General features: G+C 36.7%; 1 protein-coding gene across 3 annotated transcripts in view; it reads right to left on the bottom strand.

Annotated features, from left to right (window-relative positions):
• Positions 1 to 4,133: 4,133 nt before the first annotated feature.
• CCSER1 (coiled-coil serine rich protein 1) overlaps positions 4,134 to 20,630 on the bottom strand; it is a 727,634-nt gene continuing 711,137 nt past the window's right edge. For 2 of the 3 annotated variants that reach the window (XM_061477292.1, XM_061477301.1), the window contains exon 11: positions 4,134 to 5,138. In XM_061477292.1, coding sequence (XP_061333276.1) covers positions 4,653 to 5,138 — 486 coding nt within the window. In that variant the 3' untranslated portion in view covers positions 4,134 to 4,652. The remainder of the gene's footprint in view (positions 5,139 to 20,630) is intronic. The other variant, XM_061477306.1, reaches the window with a different exon arrangement.

Here is a 20,630-nt window from a genome sequence, read left to right as displayed (position 1 = left end):
GAAGCAAGACCCAAACAGTTTCCTAGGTTAAAAACAGCACATGGCTTTTTCATCTTAAAAAAAAAAAAAAAAATCAGTAAGATGTATTCTGCATCTGCTGAAATTTCCAAATGATCTTAGAAGTGCCTTACATAAGACAGACTAAACTCCATTTAAAGGCAGTCACGGCCTGCATGATTTGAGTATGTTTTCCTGAGGGATCTCTGCCAACTTCTTGCTGACTGAAGAACATTAAAATCCTGGAAATGATACTGTGTGTTTCTCCAAGCTGGGAGAAGACCTCCACTGCTACTTTCCATATACTTTTTCACTCTGTACTGCCTATTTCATCTGGAACAAGCTTTAAACAGCAAATTCTCCTCCAGAAAAAAAATCATCAGTAGCAAGAGTAGAAGAAAAGATGCCATAGGACATGTATCATTAATGTGCTCAGATACATATTTTATGCTTTCAAACCACTACAAATGTCTGTAAGAGGACTCCTGTGGATTTTTTGCTCCACATATTTCTTTGAAAGGTTTGTAAGAGGTCACTGTTACTCCACTGGACTTCATTTATGACTTACGTAGATGTATAAAGAGTTTTGCAGGGGTTATTTTTGTTTACAAATGTGAAGGAAGTAAAAAGAAAAAAAAACAAACAAAACCCAAGTACATTCACTATCATTTGCTAGGTCAAATATTTTCTTGTCTTTTTTTTGTAAACCAGGAAAGATTTCCAAATTCAGAGATCTAGGCATAAACTGAGGCTAAGTGGATTAAAGGCCACAATCCCAATTGCCAGGTGACGTAAAACAGTATGGTCAAATTGAAGTCAGTGTCATACCAATCAAACCTGTGAAGATATGCCAGAAGAGTTATGGCATATAAAATACAGAACTGATATGTAATAGCCTATTTTGATTAGTTTGCAGAGTATACTGTCCATTTAACAGTATACAGTGAATAATCACAGACAGAAATCACTACTTCCAAACTGGCTTTTAGGAAAAGGAAAAATATCAATTTTTAGGCAGTGACTGCAATGAACATGGACAAACATGAGTAGCCCAGGTAAGCTTTGAAATGCTTATCCAAATCTCATGTGAACATCCTAGTCTGGATACACTCTCTTTTGAAATTTCCAGAAAAAAAGACATATAAGGAAAGCCCTTCTAACATTTATGTGGATATACGTATTTTGGAACAAAATGCAATAAAGTTAAATATAACAATATAGATGGAGAAAAAGGAATCTATTCTGGGTGTTTCATTTTATGTATTGAGGGTCTGCCTTTCTTGAAAAGGTTGCAGAAATTTATGTGGCTGGATGTTTTCAGTTGCTAAAAAGCCTAAAAATAAGAGAGGTTTGTAGTAAGACTTCTCCCTCCAGCATGCCCAAGAAGAGCTTGAACATCATTCATGTGCACAAGGTATATCAAAAATACCCTTTCCACTGCTCTGAAAGCCAAAATAAGAACAGCACTGGACAAGGACCAGGGTTCACCCTAGCATGTTATTTTATCTTATAAACAAATCCTGTAGAAGCATTCTAGTAAAAGAAGTAAGGATAAGTCCAGAGATGATATACAATTTCAGATGTGGCTCTCTTAAATTATAAAAAAATATTTAGGGCACAGATCTAATGTTTCTTTTGTCAAGTGATTGTTTCAAATAATGAGACATTACTTCAAATAAAAATGGCTTTTCTTTGGGGAGTTCCTCCTCCTTAAAATGTCCTCTAACACGTTTAAAGATAAGGAAATATCAAGAAGTAATCTTCAGTAGAAATTTTAGTTATGCTTTGTGATACAGAAACATATAAAAAATGGAAAAAAGGTACATCTGTGGAAAAAATAAAAAGTGCCTTTTCCCCCTGGTGTCATGTCTTTGGATATGTACAGCCTTGGAGAAATGCATTAATCATTTTATACATGGAACTCTTAAAAAACTAGAGATTTTTAGTACAAAGAAATCAATTCACTGCAAGAATGTCCACATGCTGTTGCTTTATGATTACTATATACAGAAGAGGATCAAAGAAAGGACCTCTGGTTTACAGTTACTGCTGTACTGTACATTAACATGTGGCTAATGCCCTTCTCTGGGTGAGATTTACACTTAGTATTACAAATAATATAACAGTGCTGAAAATACTGATACAAAACAGCTTCAAGATGACATTTTAAAAATATCCCTCACTTTAATTGAACTGTTTTCCCCAGTTTTTTTAAGATTCAGCTTTATAAAAGATTCTCCAAGAAAATAGTAGCATTTAAAATGTTCTTTTTGAAATGTATAGATGGAATATTTTTTTAATAAAGTGTAATTTTTCCAGGAAAAAAAACCCCAAATCAATAGATATAGAACATAAGTTAAAATTGAAGAGTTTTTTTGTTGTTGTTTTTTTTGTTTGGTTGGTCGGAGGGTTTTTTTGTATGCTTGTTGGTTTTGTTGGTTTTTGTTGTTGGTTTTTTTTTGGTTTTTTGGTTTTTGTTTTTTTCCTTTTTTTATGTAGTATAGTACATTTGTATCCTGGAAAAAAAAAATCCTTTATTACAGTGTATGTTAATTTATTTACAGATCCGAAATATAATTGCATACATCAACTCTTGAGGTGAGCAAGACTTGTACTGTTACTAAGAAACAACGGTCCTTTCAATACACCATGACATTAAGAGATTGCTCAGAAGAATACATGATTCTTAGTAGAGGAATTCTTTTACTAATATTTTTATTTTTCTGGTAGAATTTAACCTATGAGTTTCAATGCAGGACTGGAGTCCTGAGCACCCATAGTTAAATCAGTCAAGCGCTGTTTGCAATTTTTGCACATTGTGTTTTGGCAGTAGCAACACACACACAAACACTAAGGAGTCTGGCAAATGCTTGTCTTGGTTCTTCTGTATCCAGCTCTGGATACCCAAAATTATCACTACAGACTATTTAGACAAAACCTGCTCTCTTCAACATCAGATAATGTCATAAAATTTACTCTAACCAAACCTCACTAAATAGAATCCTGAAAACGCAGGTTTTTTAACTGACTTTGCAGAATATCTGCCAAGTTCATAGTCCATTTTTTTTATTAATCTAATCAATGCTTGTATTAATTTGAATATTAGGTAGCTAAGCAGATAAAATTTGTAGCATTAATTCATGTTATATGCCCTATGTAACTATATGGCATATGCTGAAATCACGACAGTGGTTTACTTTTCAAATGTTACAACATTTTTAGTGGCTATAGAAGCTTCATTTTTTATTATACACTACTTCAGTTAAGTGACACTGGTTTGTTTCTTTGTGTGAGAATGTGCTGTACCCTTGTCTTTCATTATTAATCACCGGTTAAATAGAGAGGTGTCTTGTCTCAGATCTGCCTCGATTGTACTTAAATGTGCCAGATTATTTATAAACTGTTAACTATATGTCCTATTATCATTCAGATTATCCTCCATCAGTAAGATTGTAAACTAAGTGTCATGTTTAGTACATGCCACACGTCTGGTGCAACTCGACTTGAGATTCTCATTTTCAAGCCTTCTGAAAGGGGAAAACAGGATCTTTTGCTACTGACAAGTCTATAGGTTCATGGTGTGATCAGATGATTTCATGTTCCTGTGAGACCAGCATGCTGCACGTCAGGTAGCATTAGATTCAGCTCACTTGTGTGTGATATGCCAAGACAAGTAAACCTGCTGAGCTGGTATAAACCAGGTTGTGCAGACAATACAACCTACAGAAATTTTGACTTACTAATTGGTAATTGGAACTGGGTAATAAGACAATTCCTCTTTAGTCTTTCACCCATTCTTGGTTTGGGAAGTAAAATACATGATGCATTATATCATAGCATAGAACTTCATATTGTGTCATGAGTGATACAGTGCCTGTAAAGCACAAACATCACCACAACTTGACATGTCCTCGTAGAACAAAAATACTGAACAAATATAGTTAAAGGTTGGGAAAGGGGAAGGAAGATTGAAGAACCAAGTTGACATGCTCAATCTGGAACCCAGTTACTGAATTACTGACTTAAATACCTGGTAAGCCTCTATGAACCTTCCTGTTAGCAGAAAATCAGTCACTTCCTCTACTTGTGGCATGAGGCATTCATAAAATACATACAGCAGGAAGCAGTAACACACCTCTACAGGTGAGCAAATTTCATTTTATAAAAAAAGTGTAAAAAGAGGGTCCTCAAAGATTTCTGACTCGTTATTTCCCTAGTCTCTATGAAATTCAAGAGATTTTACTAATTACTTATCTATTCATTCCTCACATCTACTTTAACAGTAACATTATTAAACATACACAGTATTATTTAAGATCACCTTCTAGAAATTCAGGGAATGATAGTGGCTTATAGAAGAAAACAAAAAAATAAATTACCCAATATTGGACTAGAAATGCCAGCCAAATGGTCCCATTTATAATACTCATGGTGACTTTTGCATGACAAGTCAATCTAGTTATTTAACTTTTTTAATTTAATTTAACTATTTAATTAAAATTCACCCTTTTGCCACAGTCCCTGGTGGGAAAGTATAGAACCTACAGACAACATTAATTTTTTACTTTATTTTTTTCAGGTGGAAGTAGCAGCAGATGAGAACTGAAGAATGAGCTCTAGTTGAGCTTATGTTCCTCTTTAATCAACTCTCCTTGTTACCCATCTTGTTGACCTAAAGTCTGTAGCTCTGCTGTGTGCAAATTGTGGTGGAGGAAAACATTTTTTCTGCTGTACATGTGTAAAGAGATGGGACCCCTTGGAGGCTGTCCGAGTCTCCCTGTGAAAGTGGTATGCTGCCGAGGTACAGCAGTTTGGTCTTTTGGAGTTCCTGAGAACGCTGGGTAGCTGTCTGCCTTGGATGCTGGCTTTGCTGTAGTTGGTGCCGTGGTGGCCAAACCATTCTGAGTGACCTCTGAAGTGAGGGGTTCGTATGTGCCTCTAGTATGCTTGATGACTTCCACAATCTCGTTCTCTTTTAGGAGGTTGCTCAGACACAAATTAGACAGCTGACAACTCTTGCTTTCATAGGCTGTTGCCTGGTTGCCTGATGAGTATCTAAAAGGGTCCTCTGTGGGAGTATGTGCTGACTTTCTGTCCCTTGTGCTGAGATTTTGGCTCACCGTTCTGTTTGGATATGTAGCCTGGGGAAACAAAACAAACAAACAAAAGCATTAGTAATATAATATAATAGGGAAATGGTGTAGAGCACAGAAACCACTCCGCACTACAGATGTGCAGCACATAGGCCTGGCAGATTTTAAATGGTGGATGAATCTTAAATGCTGGTAAACCTCCCAAAGCACTGATAGTAAAAAATAGAAGTATTGTTCATTCATATTTAGCAGAACTAATATTGTAAAATATTTATTATAGGTAATGATTCTGGCATGTTCTATAAAAATAGTTTAAACCAAAGAAGGAGAATTTTTTGTCAGAACAAAATGAATGGATAAAAAGCTTCTGTGAATTGTAAACAGATTTTCAAAAGGATTTCACATGATGAAACAAGAATTGTGATTTCATCAATTTCACCTCTTAACACTCTCAAATACTTACAAAATGTAAAAAGCGTCTTTTGTGAGTATTGTCATACCTTGGTTAAGGTCAGAACATAGAATCATAGAATCATAGAATATTTAGGGTTGCAAAGATGTTCACTTACTTATAACCATTTTCATTTTCCCTTGAATCTAGGTGTTGTGTCATATACTACAGTAAAATATATGCCAAAATGCTCTGCCAGAGCAGAGCAATAGTTTTATTTTAGCTGCCTGGAAAAACTACAGTGTAAGAAGGATTACAGCATGTTAGCAACTTCTGATGCTGTGTGAGCATGCATGCGTTTTTATTTGTTTAAAGAAGGGGAAATTATCTACATGGCAAGTCAGATCACTGTAAACTTCCAGTATGTACTTAACATACTGTTTTCTTTTGTCCTCCACAGAACACCTAGCTGGGGAGATGATGGGGTTGTAGGACCTTTGCTCATTTAAAAAATATACTCTCAGTGTATAAACTAAAACATTGATGGGAAAATGCTAATGCAGTCAAAGCAGAATTCTTCCTGTTCCAGGACTGACTGTAAATAGCTTCCAGTGGCGATGCCCAGGAACTCAGCTCACAGGTAGATGCGCTTTTGGCTGAAGAATGGCACTAGCCAAGCTGTGACACTAACACACCCATATGATGTTTCAAAGAAATCTTTAACTTGCAATTAGTGCACCTTTTATTTTTTGATTTTTTCTTTTTTTTTAAGTAGTAAGATTATGGTAACTAAGCTGCAGTTATATGAAGAAGGATTTTAGTAATAGCATTAATTGCACTTTATTTTAGAAGTTACTTTGGAACACAAATTTGACCTTAATTCATTGCTGTCACACTTTCCAGGTACTGGTTAAAACACCTAGTCCATTTGGAACCAAAGTCCAAATTCACTCCATGTAGGTTTTCTGCAACAGGACTATAAAAGGACATACCAGCAGTATCTTGACATTTACATTGCCACAAGGGCTCTGACGTTGCAGAACAAGGCTGAGAAAATTAAAAATACCCCCAAGCTTTAAAACAACACTTTGCTAAAAATATATCAGGGTGTCTCCATGATTCCATAGCAAAGTTGGATATATTGTTTCAGGACAATCACATGCATTTCTATTTTAAACAACACAGAACAATGATACAGTCAAATGTTCAGAGCTTACATCCTTATTTTAGGGTAGACGGGCTGGTCACGCTTCTACACGGATTCATACACAGGCTTGGATACAAGTATTGCAGTGCATTTAAGGCATCAGAGATGGCATTTTCAAAACTTATTAGTTCTGGAGTAATATTTTTCCCTTTTATTTCTGTGCTGATTCAGACTCATAGATGGGAGTAGAACACTTCTGGAAAACATCATTTACATTTCATGCCTACAGCACACAGATGATCTGATTCCTATGGAATAATTGTTGGGGAGACATGTCTATGAGTTAATTTTTATTTTTTTTTAAATTCATTTATTTCTGTGACAGTAAGTAAAGTCTTCCTACTGGGACATGGCTTGGCTTTGCAAGTGAAGCCAAGCCATCAATCAATAAATCCTACGGGGAAAAGAGTGGTAAATTTAATTCCCTGCACAAATTCCTGCATTTCTCATAAGGGAATATTTCTGGAGTTACCATAGGTCACCCCCCATATGCCCTTTGACAACCTAAAGATTGATATAGAATCGAGATAAACCTCATGGTGGGACATCTAGTCTATTCTATACTTCTGTTTAGCATCAGCTTTACCCTATGCTGCTCCTGACATTTTTTATTTTAACCAGCTGTTAAAATCGATATAATCTGTATCGCTTCCTCAGCCAACCTTTTCCACTACATTACCTTTACTTTTAGAAAAAACGTCTTCTTAATGTCTAAATTGAGCCTCTCTGGGTGCAAGTCTATTTGTTGTATCTCTCCCTATCATGGAAATTAAGAAAGAATTGCTGTTTGATCTCTGAATACCTGTTTATGTCGTCAAAGAATGCTGTCAAACTATCCCTTAATCTTCTTTCCCTAGAATGAAAAAAATACCACATTGGTCTTTTCTCATAGGACTTATCTTCTAGACTCCAAGTCACTACTCTTGTCTTCTCTGTAGATTCTCTTCAGAAGTTACACAATTTTTTCCTGAAGTAGAAGCCCCAGAGTATGGTACTTAAGGTAATCTCTTACCACTAGGAAGCAGAAGAAGCACTTTTAATTCTGTGAAGGATTTCTTCACCTTCTTTTTAATTGACTCCAGTATGAGGTTAGTAATTTTATTTGGCAACAGCACAAAATTGTTCACACATGTTCATCTGGTTGTCCAAATCAGTTCCAAGATTTTTTTCTACAAAATTATTACTAGGCTGTTCAGCTGATTATTGTCACAGAGACATAATTCCTCATTTGCCTCTATTTAATGTAATCATTTTTCTTCTGATCTTTTCTCTAATGCTGCAAGGTCATTCTGAATTCCCCTTTTATCCATTAACAAGTTTTCTGTCCCACCCAACTTCATATAAGGTGTAAATTTAGTAAGAATATCCCCTAGTCCATCATCCAGGTAGTAAAATAGTATTGAACTGACAACGGGACCTGGGGCTGAAGTCCCCTCATTCCTCGAGGCTCAACCCTCAACCACTGAGAAATGCTGAGACATTCAATGTGAATATTTCATTGAAATAGAGGAGAATTTTTAACAGGTATATCTTTATATGTCTTTATAAGCATGCCTGTGTATGTGTGTACAAAACTGCTATAGCAACTATAGTAAATCTTACTGATTCACTTTATAAATGTTAAGATCCACCTTAAAAACACAGGCTGCTGATAGGTGAAAGCCATGTAAAAATACCATTTGTAATAAATTGGTACATTTGTAATCCTTTAGATATCAACTGCTGACCAAGTCTGAGACTAAGACTAGACCTAGCTGCACCTAGGCTCCATCAGGAGTTTAGAAAGCAAGAGGGTCTGTTCTGAACCTCGTGACTCAATGGGACGACTTCCTTATTCCCTGTATTTCTTCCATTAGACATAAACCATTGTCCCGGTCTAAGACTAAGACTGAATTCAGCCAAACCTAGGCTCCATCAGGAGTTTAGAAAGCCAGGTAAGTCCACTCCAAACCTGATGACTCAATAGGAAGGTCTCCGTTACCCTCTGTGCTTTTGGTCTCTGTATCATCAATGATGTTAAGCTCAATTTTATCTTTATTTTCCTTTGTATGCATCATTCAAGTAAAAAATAATAGAGTGAACCTTGACATCAAATTCTGTCAATTCACACTTTTATAAATTCGTATCAAAACTACTCTTACTAATACATTCAACGGTAGTTCTTTCAGTGACCCTAAATCACTCAATGTCACAACACATTTATAAAATTGTATCAAAAGCCTGACTAAAAGCAAGAAATCTGACATATACAGCTTTTCTTCTAGCTAGAAGGCCTGTTACTGTGCTGTTGTATGAAATTAGATTGGTTTGGCAATTGATGTGATTTGTAATCCATGTTGGCTCTTGTTCATCTAGTTTTCTTCTATGTGCTTATAGTTTGTTTGATTATTTGCCTCAATTCTTTGTCCGAGAATTGAAGTTAAACCAATGCAAAACCTTATAATATGTTTAAGATGAACCATAACCTCCCCCCCAACACTCACAAAAATAGACACTGATACTGCACTCTGAGCAGTATACATCTGTATACACTTTGGAGTTTTTTGTGGTAGCATACACTGCTCAGTAAAGAATTCTAGGAATTAAGGACCATTTCTCTTCTTTCAACTGCTATTGCAGTGCCAGCAAAAGCATGTTACTTTTCTGTTTAATCTGCAACTATTCTTGTTCTTATCTTCATTCACTGAGATAAGCACCATGACATGTGAATAACTGAAATTTAAACATGTTGCTGCAGAACTTTGTAGCCTTGTCTAAAGAGGCCGCTTCCACGCATGAACATTGCTGGAGGTCTTGCATACCAGTTGTTTTACTGTCTTAAGAATGGCTTAGCAGTTACTTTTGTCTCTTGAAATAGAGTAAAAAGTAAAAACTTGTAGGAAAAAAAAATCTTATTTAACAAGTTATACTTACAAGGTAGGTTTTAAAGTAAATACAGAAGAATCATCTGGTCTTGAAAATGAGAAGTACAGAAGCATGTTCAAAGCAAGGCATATTGTGGAAACTAGGTACCAGTAAAAGTTACAAGACATAATCACGTGATTTTCTGTATTGCTTTTTTTAACCTTGATCTTGGTTAAATACTTTGTTTTGACTATCTGGCAATGCAATGTTTCGTTCCTCTTTCTTGTTAAGGTTGCATTTCACATGAAATATTTTCATTTTAGAAAATACATGCTGGATTTGTAGGTCTCCAAAATACTTGCTTATGGTTGCTGGCCAATGCAGGGACACAGTATGTGTGTATGTATCGATAATTATTTAATAATATTCATTATTATTACTTAGGGAATATCTTAGTTTTGTAAAGCTGTAACTTGTGGAATTCCGCTTATATTGAATAATTAAACAAATACCAGGTGGTGACAAATTAAGAATTAATTTACCTAGATTTTAAAACATCATTACAAATATAGAATATGCCATCAGTATTCTAAGACATTGGTTTCACCCTCTCTCCAGCAATAAGGCAGAGGTGGTTAACAAGGAAATACAGACTCATTTTACCAGATGCATAGTTAGACATGAAATTAACAGAGATTTTAACAGAAACCACCAAAAAGCAACACTACCATTGCTATCTATGACAAATTACTGAAGAATAGCTCTTCATCAGGAAAAGAGAGAACCGCGGCCAAAATGGAGTCAAAATCAACAAGAAATCCCTTCCCCTTCCCCTCAGTGAAATTATTCTCCCCTCCCCAAATACTGTCAATAAAAAGTCCAATGCTATAATTTAAACATTTTTATAAAAATCACAACATACAGGGTTGAGTAAAGTTTTTTGTTGTTCATTTGCTGAATTCAGACAGTTTAGCTTGAAAGAATATAACCAGCTGAGTTTCCTTGCTGACCCATTTTACAGTTATTTAGGATCCTCATGATCTGGTCAGACTAAGAAAAAAAATTATCTGAGATTGAAATGCATAAAAGTAAAAACCACGCAGCACCACCAAAAAAAAATACTTTGGACATAAACTCAAACTTTTATTTTTAACCTATTTTTCCTTATTTTCCTGTAAATGTTTCATGAAAAATATTCTGCAGTGGACTTTTAGATACCAACTGCATTCTATGACTGTTAGACGTGAGTGAGCAAAACTACAATCCCAATGCATCTGTTTGCCAATTTGAAGGCTGAGTCCTTGTCCAGAGCTGAAGGTGGCTTCATGCCAGTCATGTTCCAGCCAAGCCTGGAGCAGCTGCAGGGCTGCTGTAAACTGCTGCTTGGCAGTGCTCCAAGGACCCGATCTGCCAGCTGGTGACTTCTGAAGCAAAAAATCCATTCATCTCTTTCCCTTTTATTTTTTCAGTAGCTCAGCTAGAACCAACAACTTCCCTGCCCCAAAAATCTCCAAATGCCAACCTACGGTCTGCCTAAATGTGGACCCTGGAAATGGACTGTAATTAGGATGCAAACGTGTCTCCGAAATTTCATTTCAAGAGTAGCCCATTTTAAAAATATAGGAGAAAGAAAAAAAAAAAAGCCTCCTTTGTTGCTTCAAAAATGTCTTAAAAGTTTAAAAAAAATAAAATCAGGATTTGAATTTCCTGATCAGATTAAACAAAAAGCACAGGTTTTCTTGCTTAAGTCTATTTCTCTGAAAGAAAAAGGAAGGAAGGAAGGAAAGGAAGGAAAGGAAGGAAGGAAGGAAGGAAGGAAGGAAGGAAGGAAGGAAGGAAGGAAGGAAGGAAGGAAGGAGGGAGGGAAGGAAGGAAGGAAGGAAGGAAGGAAGGAAGGAAGGAAGGAAGGAAGGAAGGAAGGAAGGAAGGAAGGAAGGAAGGAAGGAAGGAAGGAAGGAAAAATTCTACTAAAATCCGATTGGCTGTAAAATTTTGATAACTTGGTATCATGATCACCAGTGTTTTAAGGTACATCAATATGAGAAAGATCTAAATATTTTAGGTTAATTATTTTGATTATTCCACTCTAGTGCTTAATACATTAAGATTGAACTAAAACTAGGTATTTAATATTCTTAAAATATTCCCCCACCTCCCCTTTTTTTTTAGGATTCCCCTTTGTAACTGTCATTCTGGCAATTTTTTCTTATATTATGAAAAAAAAAAAAACAACAAAACAAAATGACCCACTTTAAAGTAATGAAAACTGACTACTCTTATAGAAAGCTCCAGAATGGAACATGTTATTAAAAAAGCAGCCATTCATCACTTCCCATTTTCAAACCCACTGAGTGAAATATGACAAGAGATAACAACAAGTCAACACTGCTGCAGGACATTCAAAAATGGATATTGTTGCTGACGGTCTTGTGATAAAATAGTGATATAAAACGACAGAAAAATACATGAATTACAAAAACACCCCAGAAAGGGTTCAGATTTTTAAGATGCCTGTGCCCAGAGGCATCTGGGAGTCTTAGATGCCTATAATGTAATTCTTCCAAGTAGAGCAACTTTCTTAAATACATCATTCTGACAGCAGGCAGGGAGAATAAAATAAAACAAAATAATCTCTCACCAATGCACCTAGAGCACCCTGACAACCAGCCAGCAATGGTGTATTTGAAGAACAAGGTTTTACCATCCCAAAGGATTTTTACCTTCAGAAGTGTTAATTGAAGTGCACTCCAGAGAGAGTAATTATTCTGACAGAAAACCAAAGACTTTCTGGATTCCCTCAAGTTTTCTACCACTTAATTTTTTTGTGTTCGCAAGTACATGAGGAATGTGCAAAATGTGTTCTCCAATGCAAAGTTAACCATACCTCCCCAATTGGTTCACTTGGCCTTTTTTCACGTCTCAACTGGACTGTAGCACCTTCTACAGAACTGCCTCTATTTGCAGCCAGCAGAGAATTCATACCATAGAAAGCAACACAAAGAACTCCAAAAACAAAACAAGGTGCTATAGCTCTATATTTTTACAAAGGATGGAAAGGATTAAGCCCTGTGTCATGCTTTTGAATTTATATCCCTTCGGATGCCTTTCACAGTTATGATAGTTTATTTAAGTGCAGATCTAATTTACCAAAACACATTATCTCAGTACTATGGTATGCCACATCTGTCATTATGTCAGCTCCTTAATTTCTACACCTCCCCACTTTTATGTTTATCAGCTTCCAGCCTAAAGATGATCCAATACAAAATGTAATTTAGCTGCAGCAGGTAATTGTTCTTCACCCAAGTCTCTTAAAAAGCATTCACTCTCATTGACTTCAGTAGCACCTGGACCATGATAGTAGCTTTTACAACTTAGATCTGCACTTATTGAACTTACTGCCTTCTAGCAACATGCAGCACATGAAAGAAATGAAGTCCAGTGTGTCAAAATAAGGCATGGACTAATATCAACAGGTTATGGGTAAGAACCTCCTGCTGATCAATTTGCAAGCTCTACAAAATGGACACAGTCAATATAAACCAGAAACATTTCTCTTTCTGCCTAACATCTCTATTTACTTACTGAAAGCAAAAATTATGACATGCTAAAATGCATGCCTCTTCTCCATAATGCCTTTTTAACCAACAAGCTAGTTGAATACAAACAATCTATAGAGGTGAGCTAATGTCTGAAAAGGATTTTATGGTAGTGGTGATACAGTGTGATAAGCAACCCACTTAAATAAAATATTATTATGCTTAAATAAGATATTCATCTTCTCACAGCATAGAATTATCCTTGGAAAATTTCATTTACATAAGTAATAATGCACAGTAAAGGCCACAAGTTATAAAAGGATATAATGTTGTTTTATAAAGTAGGAAGAAAATGGTGAAGAATTTCCCATTAATCTCTAGTAACTTTCAGTAAATCATTACTCTGTGTTCCCAATACTGCATTTCAAAGGTTAAAGTAAAAATTTTTCTCATTAGTAAAGCTAGCAGAAAATTTTGCATATTACAGCTGTTTACCATGCCTTCTAAATTGATTCTTTGGAACTTCAGAGCTGTTCACCAGTATTAGTTATATTCTTTAAAAATGATTAAAAAAAATCATTTAGATGATACTGAATATACCTTATTATAGCCTATGGCTTACAATTCTAAATAATTATAAAAATACTAATAAAAAACCCTACTAAATAGTGTAGTTTTCAATTATATGACTACTACTATTGCAGTAGGACACACTACATGATATAACAAAGCTTACTTTACTCAGTCTGTATCTAAGTCTTCCCCAAAATCAGAAAGTCAATACAGAAAAGCCAATTTTTACCAGGCAGACTTTTCTTATTTTGGACCTGGGGATAAAATGGTAAGAAAGATGCAATGCGTTTACATCCCCATTTTAAAAATCTGTTAAATCCCTTGTCTTGGAAACATCAATGTTTAACAAAGACTAGCTCCCACACCTCCAGCAATTCTCATAACAAGTCTCTCTTCATGCCTTCGGCATCTTTTTACTGACCTCCTATCCCATCAGCTTTTTGCGGCAGCCACAGCTATTACAGCTTATTAACAATAAGGAAAATACCTTCATTAAGCTCTTGTTATACACAGGCTACACCTTTAGTTACAGGCAGCAGAGTCTAGAATAAGGTGTCCAAGTCTGACTTGCTCATGGACGTTCTAGGCTCCATTCCAGGGGACTGGATCCTCATGTTCACCTAGCACTTTGGGTCTCACTGTCTCTGTGCAATCCAAGAATTAAGGGCCACTTGTACCACACTTTCAGCTACAGTCATATAGAAAGTCATAAGTGTCTATAATTAAGGTCCTCTTTTGCATAAGTGATGCAAAATAAACTGACAGAAAATGGAGAAGCAGATCTATGGGAACACCAAGGTCATTTTAAAAGACCATGGTTCATGCAGTGTGGGCAGTGAAGTACGACACAAAGGTCCTGAGGAAGCACTAAGGGAGCTTGCTCTGGAATTGTAAGCAGGAAAACTGCGTAAGTGCTAATTAGCCCTTCTGATAGAGTGTGCTACTCAGCTGACATTTATTGCTATGCTAACACAGGTTTTTCAGCTTTGCAAGCAAAACCAGCATTTCTGTACAACATTTGATGTACCAAGTATACATAATAAGTTGTTCGAAGAACTCTGCCTTTAGCTTTATTTATTTTTTTGATGACCAGCTACCTGAAACCTGTGAAGTCCATTTCTAGCCTCAGGCCTGACATGCGGGCACCTAAACTTGATCATATCTGTAGATCATCTGAATTAAAACTGACTTATAGGTGGCAATTACTTTTGACAACTAACTTCTATTATATGCATGTTTAGGCTTTACCAAGTTTCTAATTATGCACTTACTTATTTTCCTACTATAATGCCTTTCCTATAGTACCAGAAATTCCATATGTAAAATGAAATTCATATGACTATGTATTCAGTCAGATAACATACCAGAATACAGTTGTTGCAGAAGTAGTAGTCTAAAAAAGACTTAAATGTGAAATGTTCAAGCGCCTATATATTATATAGCTCTATATCTGTGACATACACATATATCTATTTTATTATCTTACCTTCTGTGAAAAAGAGAAACTTCTTATATACTTATCAGGGCTTACAGTCTCACTTTCAGGGCTTATTGTCTCACTTTCAATTAGTGAATGTCATAAATCAGATTTCTAATGACTGTGTGCCTTCTGAAAATGGCACTGCTTGCTTTTTCATAAAAAGACACACAAAACCCCAGACGTAGTTAGCCACTGCTCACCTTTTTACATTACATTCTTTAACAATAACAAATCCTTCCATTAAAGTGAGTTTCATAAATTAGCATCCTTACTTTTGAAATCAATAGGAGCTGAACTTACACAAACAGAAGGGCAAATTGCATACATTAGCAAAGGATATTCAAGAACTGTTAATCAGTGACACTATTCCTCAGTATACAGTCTGAAAAGGAGAAATCAAAGGACTAACAAAAATGGCGAATTTTATACTGATGACAAGAAAAGAAACCCTAACTGCCCTTTGACTTGACTTTTTATTTTTATGAGAATATGGCTGAGATTAAGACATTCTTGAAGAGAAAACAGTCTTTTTACTTTAATTAATACATATATATATATATATAGGACACCTGTTTTAGGAATATAGCAGCACAGAATAGCCAGATTTTTTTTATCCCTAAAGTAAATTTCCATAATTAACTCTTTTTTGTGGTTAGACAAAAACATTATGACACACCCACAATCAATCCCTAGCCTTAACTGGTCAGTTTAATGCATTCAACAACATGTAGAAATAGTTTAGACTCCTATGACAGGATAAAGCATTACTATTCCAAAAATATATTGGCTCCCTGCTGTAGGATTCAGTGAGAAAAAATCCCTGTATGAACCTTGCATCACAGGACAATGTTCAGTCAAGTGAATTTCATTCACAATAGAAAAAATTTCCTTAAAATATTTTCTTCAAAGAGCTTACTATCTATGATGGTTATAAATCTATGCTGAGTGAATCATTCCATGCCTAGGAGGTTTTTTTAGGCATTGACAGTCTTAGAAATAGGGAAAGTACAAATAGGATTCTCTTGGAATAAGGAATAACCTTTTTCCCCTTTGTCTTGAGTTCAGCAGTAGCAGTCATTTTTTCTCCTTCTTAGTAGCTGGTGCAGTGCTGTCGTTTTGACTTTCGGCCTGGGAACAGCTCTGATAACACTGATGTTTTTAGTTACTGCTCAGATGTTTACCCTGACCAAGGACTTTCTGAGTCTCATGCTCTGCCAGGGAGGAGGGGAAGCTGGGAGGAAGCAGAGACAGGACACCTGACCCAAACTAGCCAAAGAGGTATTCCATACCACAGCACATCATGCCCAGGAGGTAACGGAGAGTTACCCCAGAAGGGCGAGTGCACTGCTGGGTCAGGCTAGGTATCGGTCACCAGGTGGTATTGTATTCTCTTCCCTTGTTATTTCCCTTATCATTATTATTATTGGTAGTAGCAGTAGTGATTTGTGTTATACCTTAGCTACTGGACTGTTCTTATCTCAACCCGTGGGAGTTATATTCTTTCGATTCTCTTTCCCATTCCTCTGGGAGCAGAGGGAAGAAAGGGAGGTCGGGGGGAGTAGACTGTGTGGTTCTGATTTACGGCCTGGGCTTAAACTACGACATCCCTATAAAACCAATACCCAAGAACTTACTGGCTTTGTTGGAATGGAATTGGTGCATATAAATTCTATTTTCTGATCTCCATCTGTCAATATCAAATATATTTACAATAATAAAATCTTGTCAGGGATAGCAAGGGGACTCATTGTCAAGTATAAATAGCTGCTGAGGAAATGTAATGCCCATAAGGAATCCATACAATTGATTTACATGAAAGATACTACTTTAAAAAACCAGTTAGTTTGCAGCTGAATAATATAATTCCCCTCATGTGCTAAAAAAATCCAGAAACCTATCTTCTGTCATTTCAAAATTGTGTATAGTTAGTAGCGATAGAAAATTTTCCTTACTGTGTCATTTCAAAGAAACCAAGTTTCACATAGGTAAGATCGTCCATCAGATAAGTACATAAAATAACCTCTTTCCGCCTACACCAGTGGCTTACACAAAAGAAGAAAAATATTTCATAGCATCTTTACTGTACCTCTAATAAGGGTCTATTCAGTTCAGCTCTCTTCAAAGCAGCTACTGTAGCATTACAAGATATGCTACTCAGTGTTCAGGAAAGTCAACTCTAACAAGATAAAACTATTTCATTCATTTCATGTATTTTAAGGCCAGAAAAACCCGTTATAATAATCTTGTCTGACCTTCTTTACAGTGGAAACCTTAGATTTCTCTTGGTGAAATCATGTAATCCAAAAAAGCATAACTTAAAAGGCTTAAAGTAACAGAGAATGTATTTTATTTTTTCATAATCCATGAAAATATTTTTATAACAATGCAATTCAGATCCTCACTGGAAATGTCACTATATTTTGGTAACAAATCCAAGACTAATATTTGAACAAAAGAAAATAAGCAGTATCTGATAACAAAACTGCTCTAAAAATATGCTAGGAGAGAAAGTGTCTCTAAAAAGGACTAATGTCTAAGACATTTAAGAATAGGCAATTCACAGAGAAAGCGCTGGTTGGGTTTGGAGTTCTCCCTGTCTGTTCTGGTCATGTATGTAGTTATATGCATGATTTGAATTTCCTATTTGCTTTTGTAAGTGATTATACGGGATGCATAACCATAAGGAGCCCACTACAGCCTGCAAAATGACTAAGAACACAACACTTCACAAAAACCTTGTAGTACCAAGATCATATTATTTGGAAAAATAACCTTCTATTCCATCTTCCCTGAAAACATGCAAAAAACTAATGCAGCTATATCAAAATATTCAGCATTATCAGCTCCTTATTTCTTTCAGCAAAACTATGTTACACAAACTTAGCAAAGGAAAATGAACAAAAGGGAACAAAAACAGAAACACCCACTGGAATTTCTTATTTTGCATTTCCTTCTAGGAAAAACAATATAAAAAAATTTGTTAAAACCACTGAAATACCTCTATTGGTTTCTGCTTCTCTATTCATTTGCATAGCCTAAGGAAGGCAAGCACGATTACATTTCATACTTATACCTCCAACTTTCTGTAATAATGCACATAGGGAGGCATTTACCTGTTGCAACATGCCCTTTCTCTCTAAATGTAAAATTTTACATTTTCTTTTCTTTACAGCCCGTACAATAGGTCTCTCATTTGAAAAAAGTAATAGAAGATGATATGCTCACTTGGGTCTACAGGCTTTTCCGATGTAAATTAACATAGTATTACCAACGTATGACAGCTGCTGCATAATAGCTGCTAAAATGGGACATCCCATCCCAAAAGACCCTCTGCCCTGGGGACTAGGGGTGAGAGGCACAGCTTTGGAGGTTGTATGTAGGAAAGTATGCGAGAATTGTATATAATTATAATAGAGTACCTGTTTCATAGGTCTCTTCAGGATGGCTAAATACAGGCAGTTCTCCATTATTTCTGCAATGGGCCCTGGGGTGCCCCAGGCACCAGAAGAGCCCAGGTATTGCAATGGGCAGGTGGTACAGTGGCAGCCTTGTGTCCTAGCACTGTGCCAACCTCCCTAATGCAGATCCTGTCAGCTCCAGGATAACTCCAGCAGATCTGGTGGGGTGCTCTTGCACTTCCCAGGAAGCCCAGGGTCTCAGCGCTTCCTTTAGACTGACAGAGAGTAGATCTGGATTAGATACTGGGAAGAAGTTCTTCACTGTGAGGGTGATGAGGCACTGGAGAAGGTTGTTCAGAGAAGATGGAAGTGTTCAAGGCCAGCCTGGACAGGGCTTTGAGCAATGTGGTCTAGTGGAAGGCATCCCTGTCCATGGCAAGGGGTTTGAACTAGATTACTTTTAAGATCCCTTCCAATCCAAACCATTCTATGATTCTAAAATGAGTGGTTTAGACTTCTTGGGACATAAATATCAGTTCCACCTCTGCTGTTTGCCATTTCATTAAGCAGCATTTTAATGGAAATCCTAAATTCTGAAAGGCTCATGGGAAATCATGATCCCATTGAATCCTCTAGCAAAACTTCCACTGCCTTTATTGCATTGTCTTGAGCAGGAATGAAATTAAGCATGTGTCTGAAGAATATTTACTACTACATAAATTAGGGACCAGTGTGTTTTCGTCTTGCCTGAGCACCACATGCTGCTGTGATGGCAGCCTTTTATGCCTCCTTCCTGCCACATTAATTGTATAAGCTACTTTAAATAATTCATAACCGAAGTAATTCATTCAAATACATTGTGGTGTGGTTTTGTTTTTTTTTTTTTAATACAGTTTAAGAAAAAAAAAAACCATTTTTCTGATTAGCAGTCTTGAAAGATGAATATCTGTTTGGTTAAAGCTATACAGCAAAGACATGTTTTAGAAATATGAGATATTCCTCAGGGATCAATACTGGGTCCATTTCTATTTAACATCTTCATTAACAATCTGGATGATGGCGTGGAGTGCATCCTCAGCAAGTCTGCTGATGACCATTAAACTGGGAGGAGTGGCTGATATGCCAGAGGGTCATGATACCATTCAGCGGGACCTTGACAGGCTGGGAAAATGAGCCAACAGGAACCTCATGAAGCTCAACAAGAAGTGCAAAGCCCTGCACCTAAGGAAGAACAACCTTATGCATCACTATGTGCTGGGGGACAACTGGTTGGAAAGCAGCTACTTGTGGTCCCTGGTTGACACCAGGTTGAACAGGAGCCAGTCATGTACCCTTGCTGTAAAGGAGGCAAATGGTATCTTCAGCTGCATTAGACAAAATTGCTCCCAGAGTAAGGGAGGCAATCCTTCCAGCACTGGTGAGGCCACACCTGGGATACTGTCCCCATTTCTGGGCTCCCCAGTAAAAGACATACTGGAGAGAGTTCAACAAAGAGCCACAAGGACAATTAAAGGACCGGAGCATCTCTCTTGTAAGGAAAGGCTCAAAGACCTAGGACTGTTTAACCCAGAGAAGAAAATGCTCAGGAGCATCTCATCTATGTGTATAAATATCTGAAGGGAGGGTGAAAAAGGACATAGCAAGGCTCTTTTCAGTGGTGCTCAGTGACAGGACCAGGGCAATGGGTACAAACTGAAACACAGGAGGTTCCCTCTGAACATCATGAAACATTTTTTCACTGTGAGGGTGACCAAGCCCTGGCACAGGCTGACCAGGGAGGTTTTGGGGCCTCCATCCTTGGAAAAAAGCATCAAAAGATGTCTGAACATGGTCCTGGACAACAGGTTCTAGAGAACCCTGCTTGAGCAGAGGGTTTGGACAAGATAACATGCCAACCTCAACCACTCTGTAATTCTGTCAGGGAATTTGCTAGTCTGAGATCAGATTAAGAGCACTGGTGAGAAGCAAAAATCTGAACAGGGGTTTAGGAAGTTACATACACCTGCAATTCACTTTCTACTTTCTATTTACACCCTATCACCAGGGCTGAAGCTCCGAAGTCTGTTGACCCAGTGCATTGGTCCTAAATAAGCAACAAATAAACACCT

The sequence above is a fragment of the Pezoporus flaviventris genome, unplaced genomic scaffold (genome assembly GCF_033815535.1).
Source record: "Pezoporus flaviventris isolate CSIRO_AGI_PZ_B2104156 unplaced genomic scaffold, CSIRO_AGI_Pfla_v1 ptg000002l, whole genome shotgun sequence".
In the NCBI taxonomy this organism is placed as follows: Eukaryota; Metazoa; Chordata; class Aves; order Psittaciformes; family Psittacidae; genus Pezoporus; species Pezoporus flaviventris.
The sequence above is the reverse complement of the archived record's forward strand: the minus strand, read 5'-3'. Positions and strand labels throughout refer to the sequence as shown.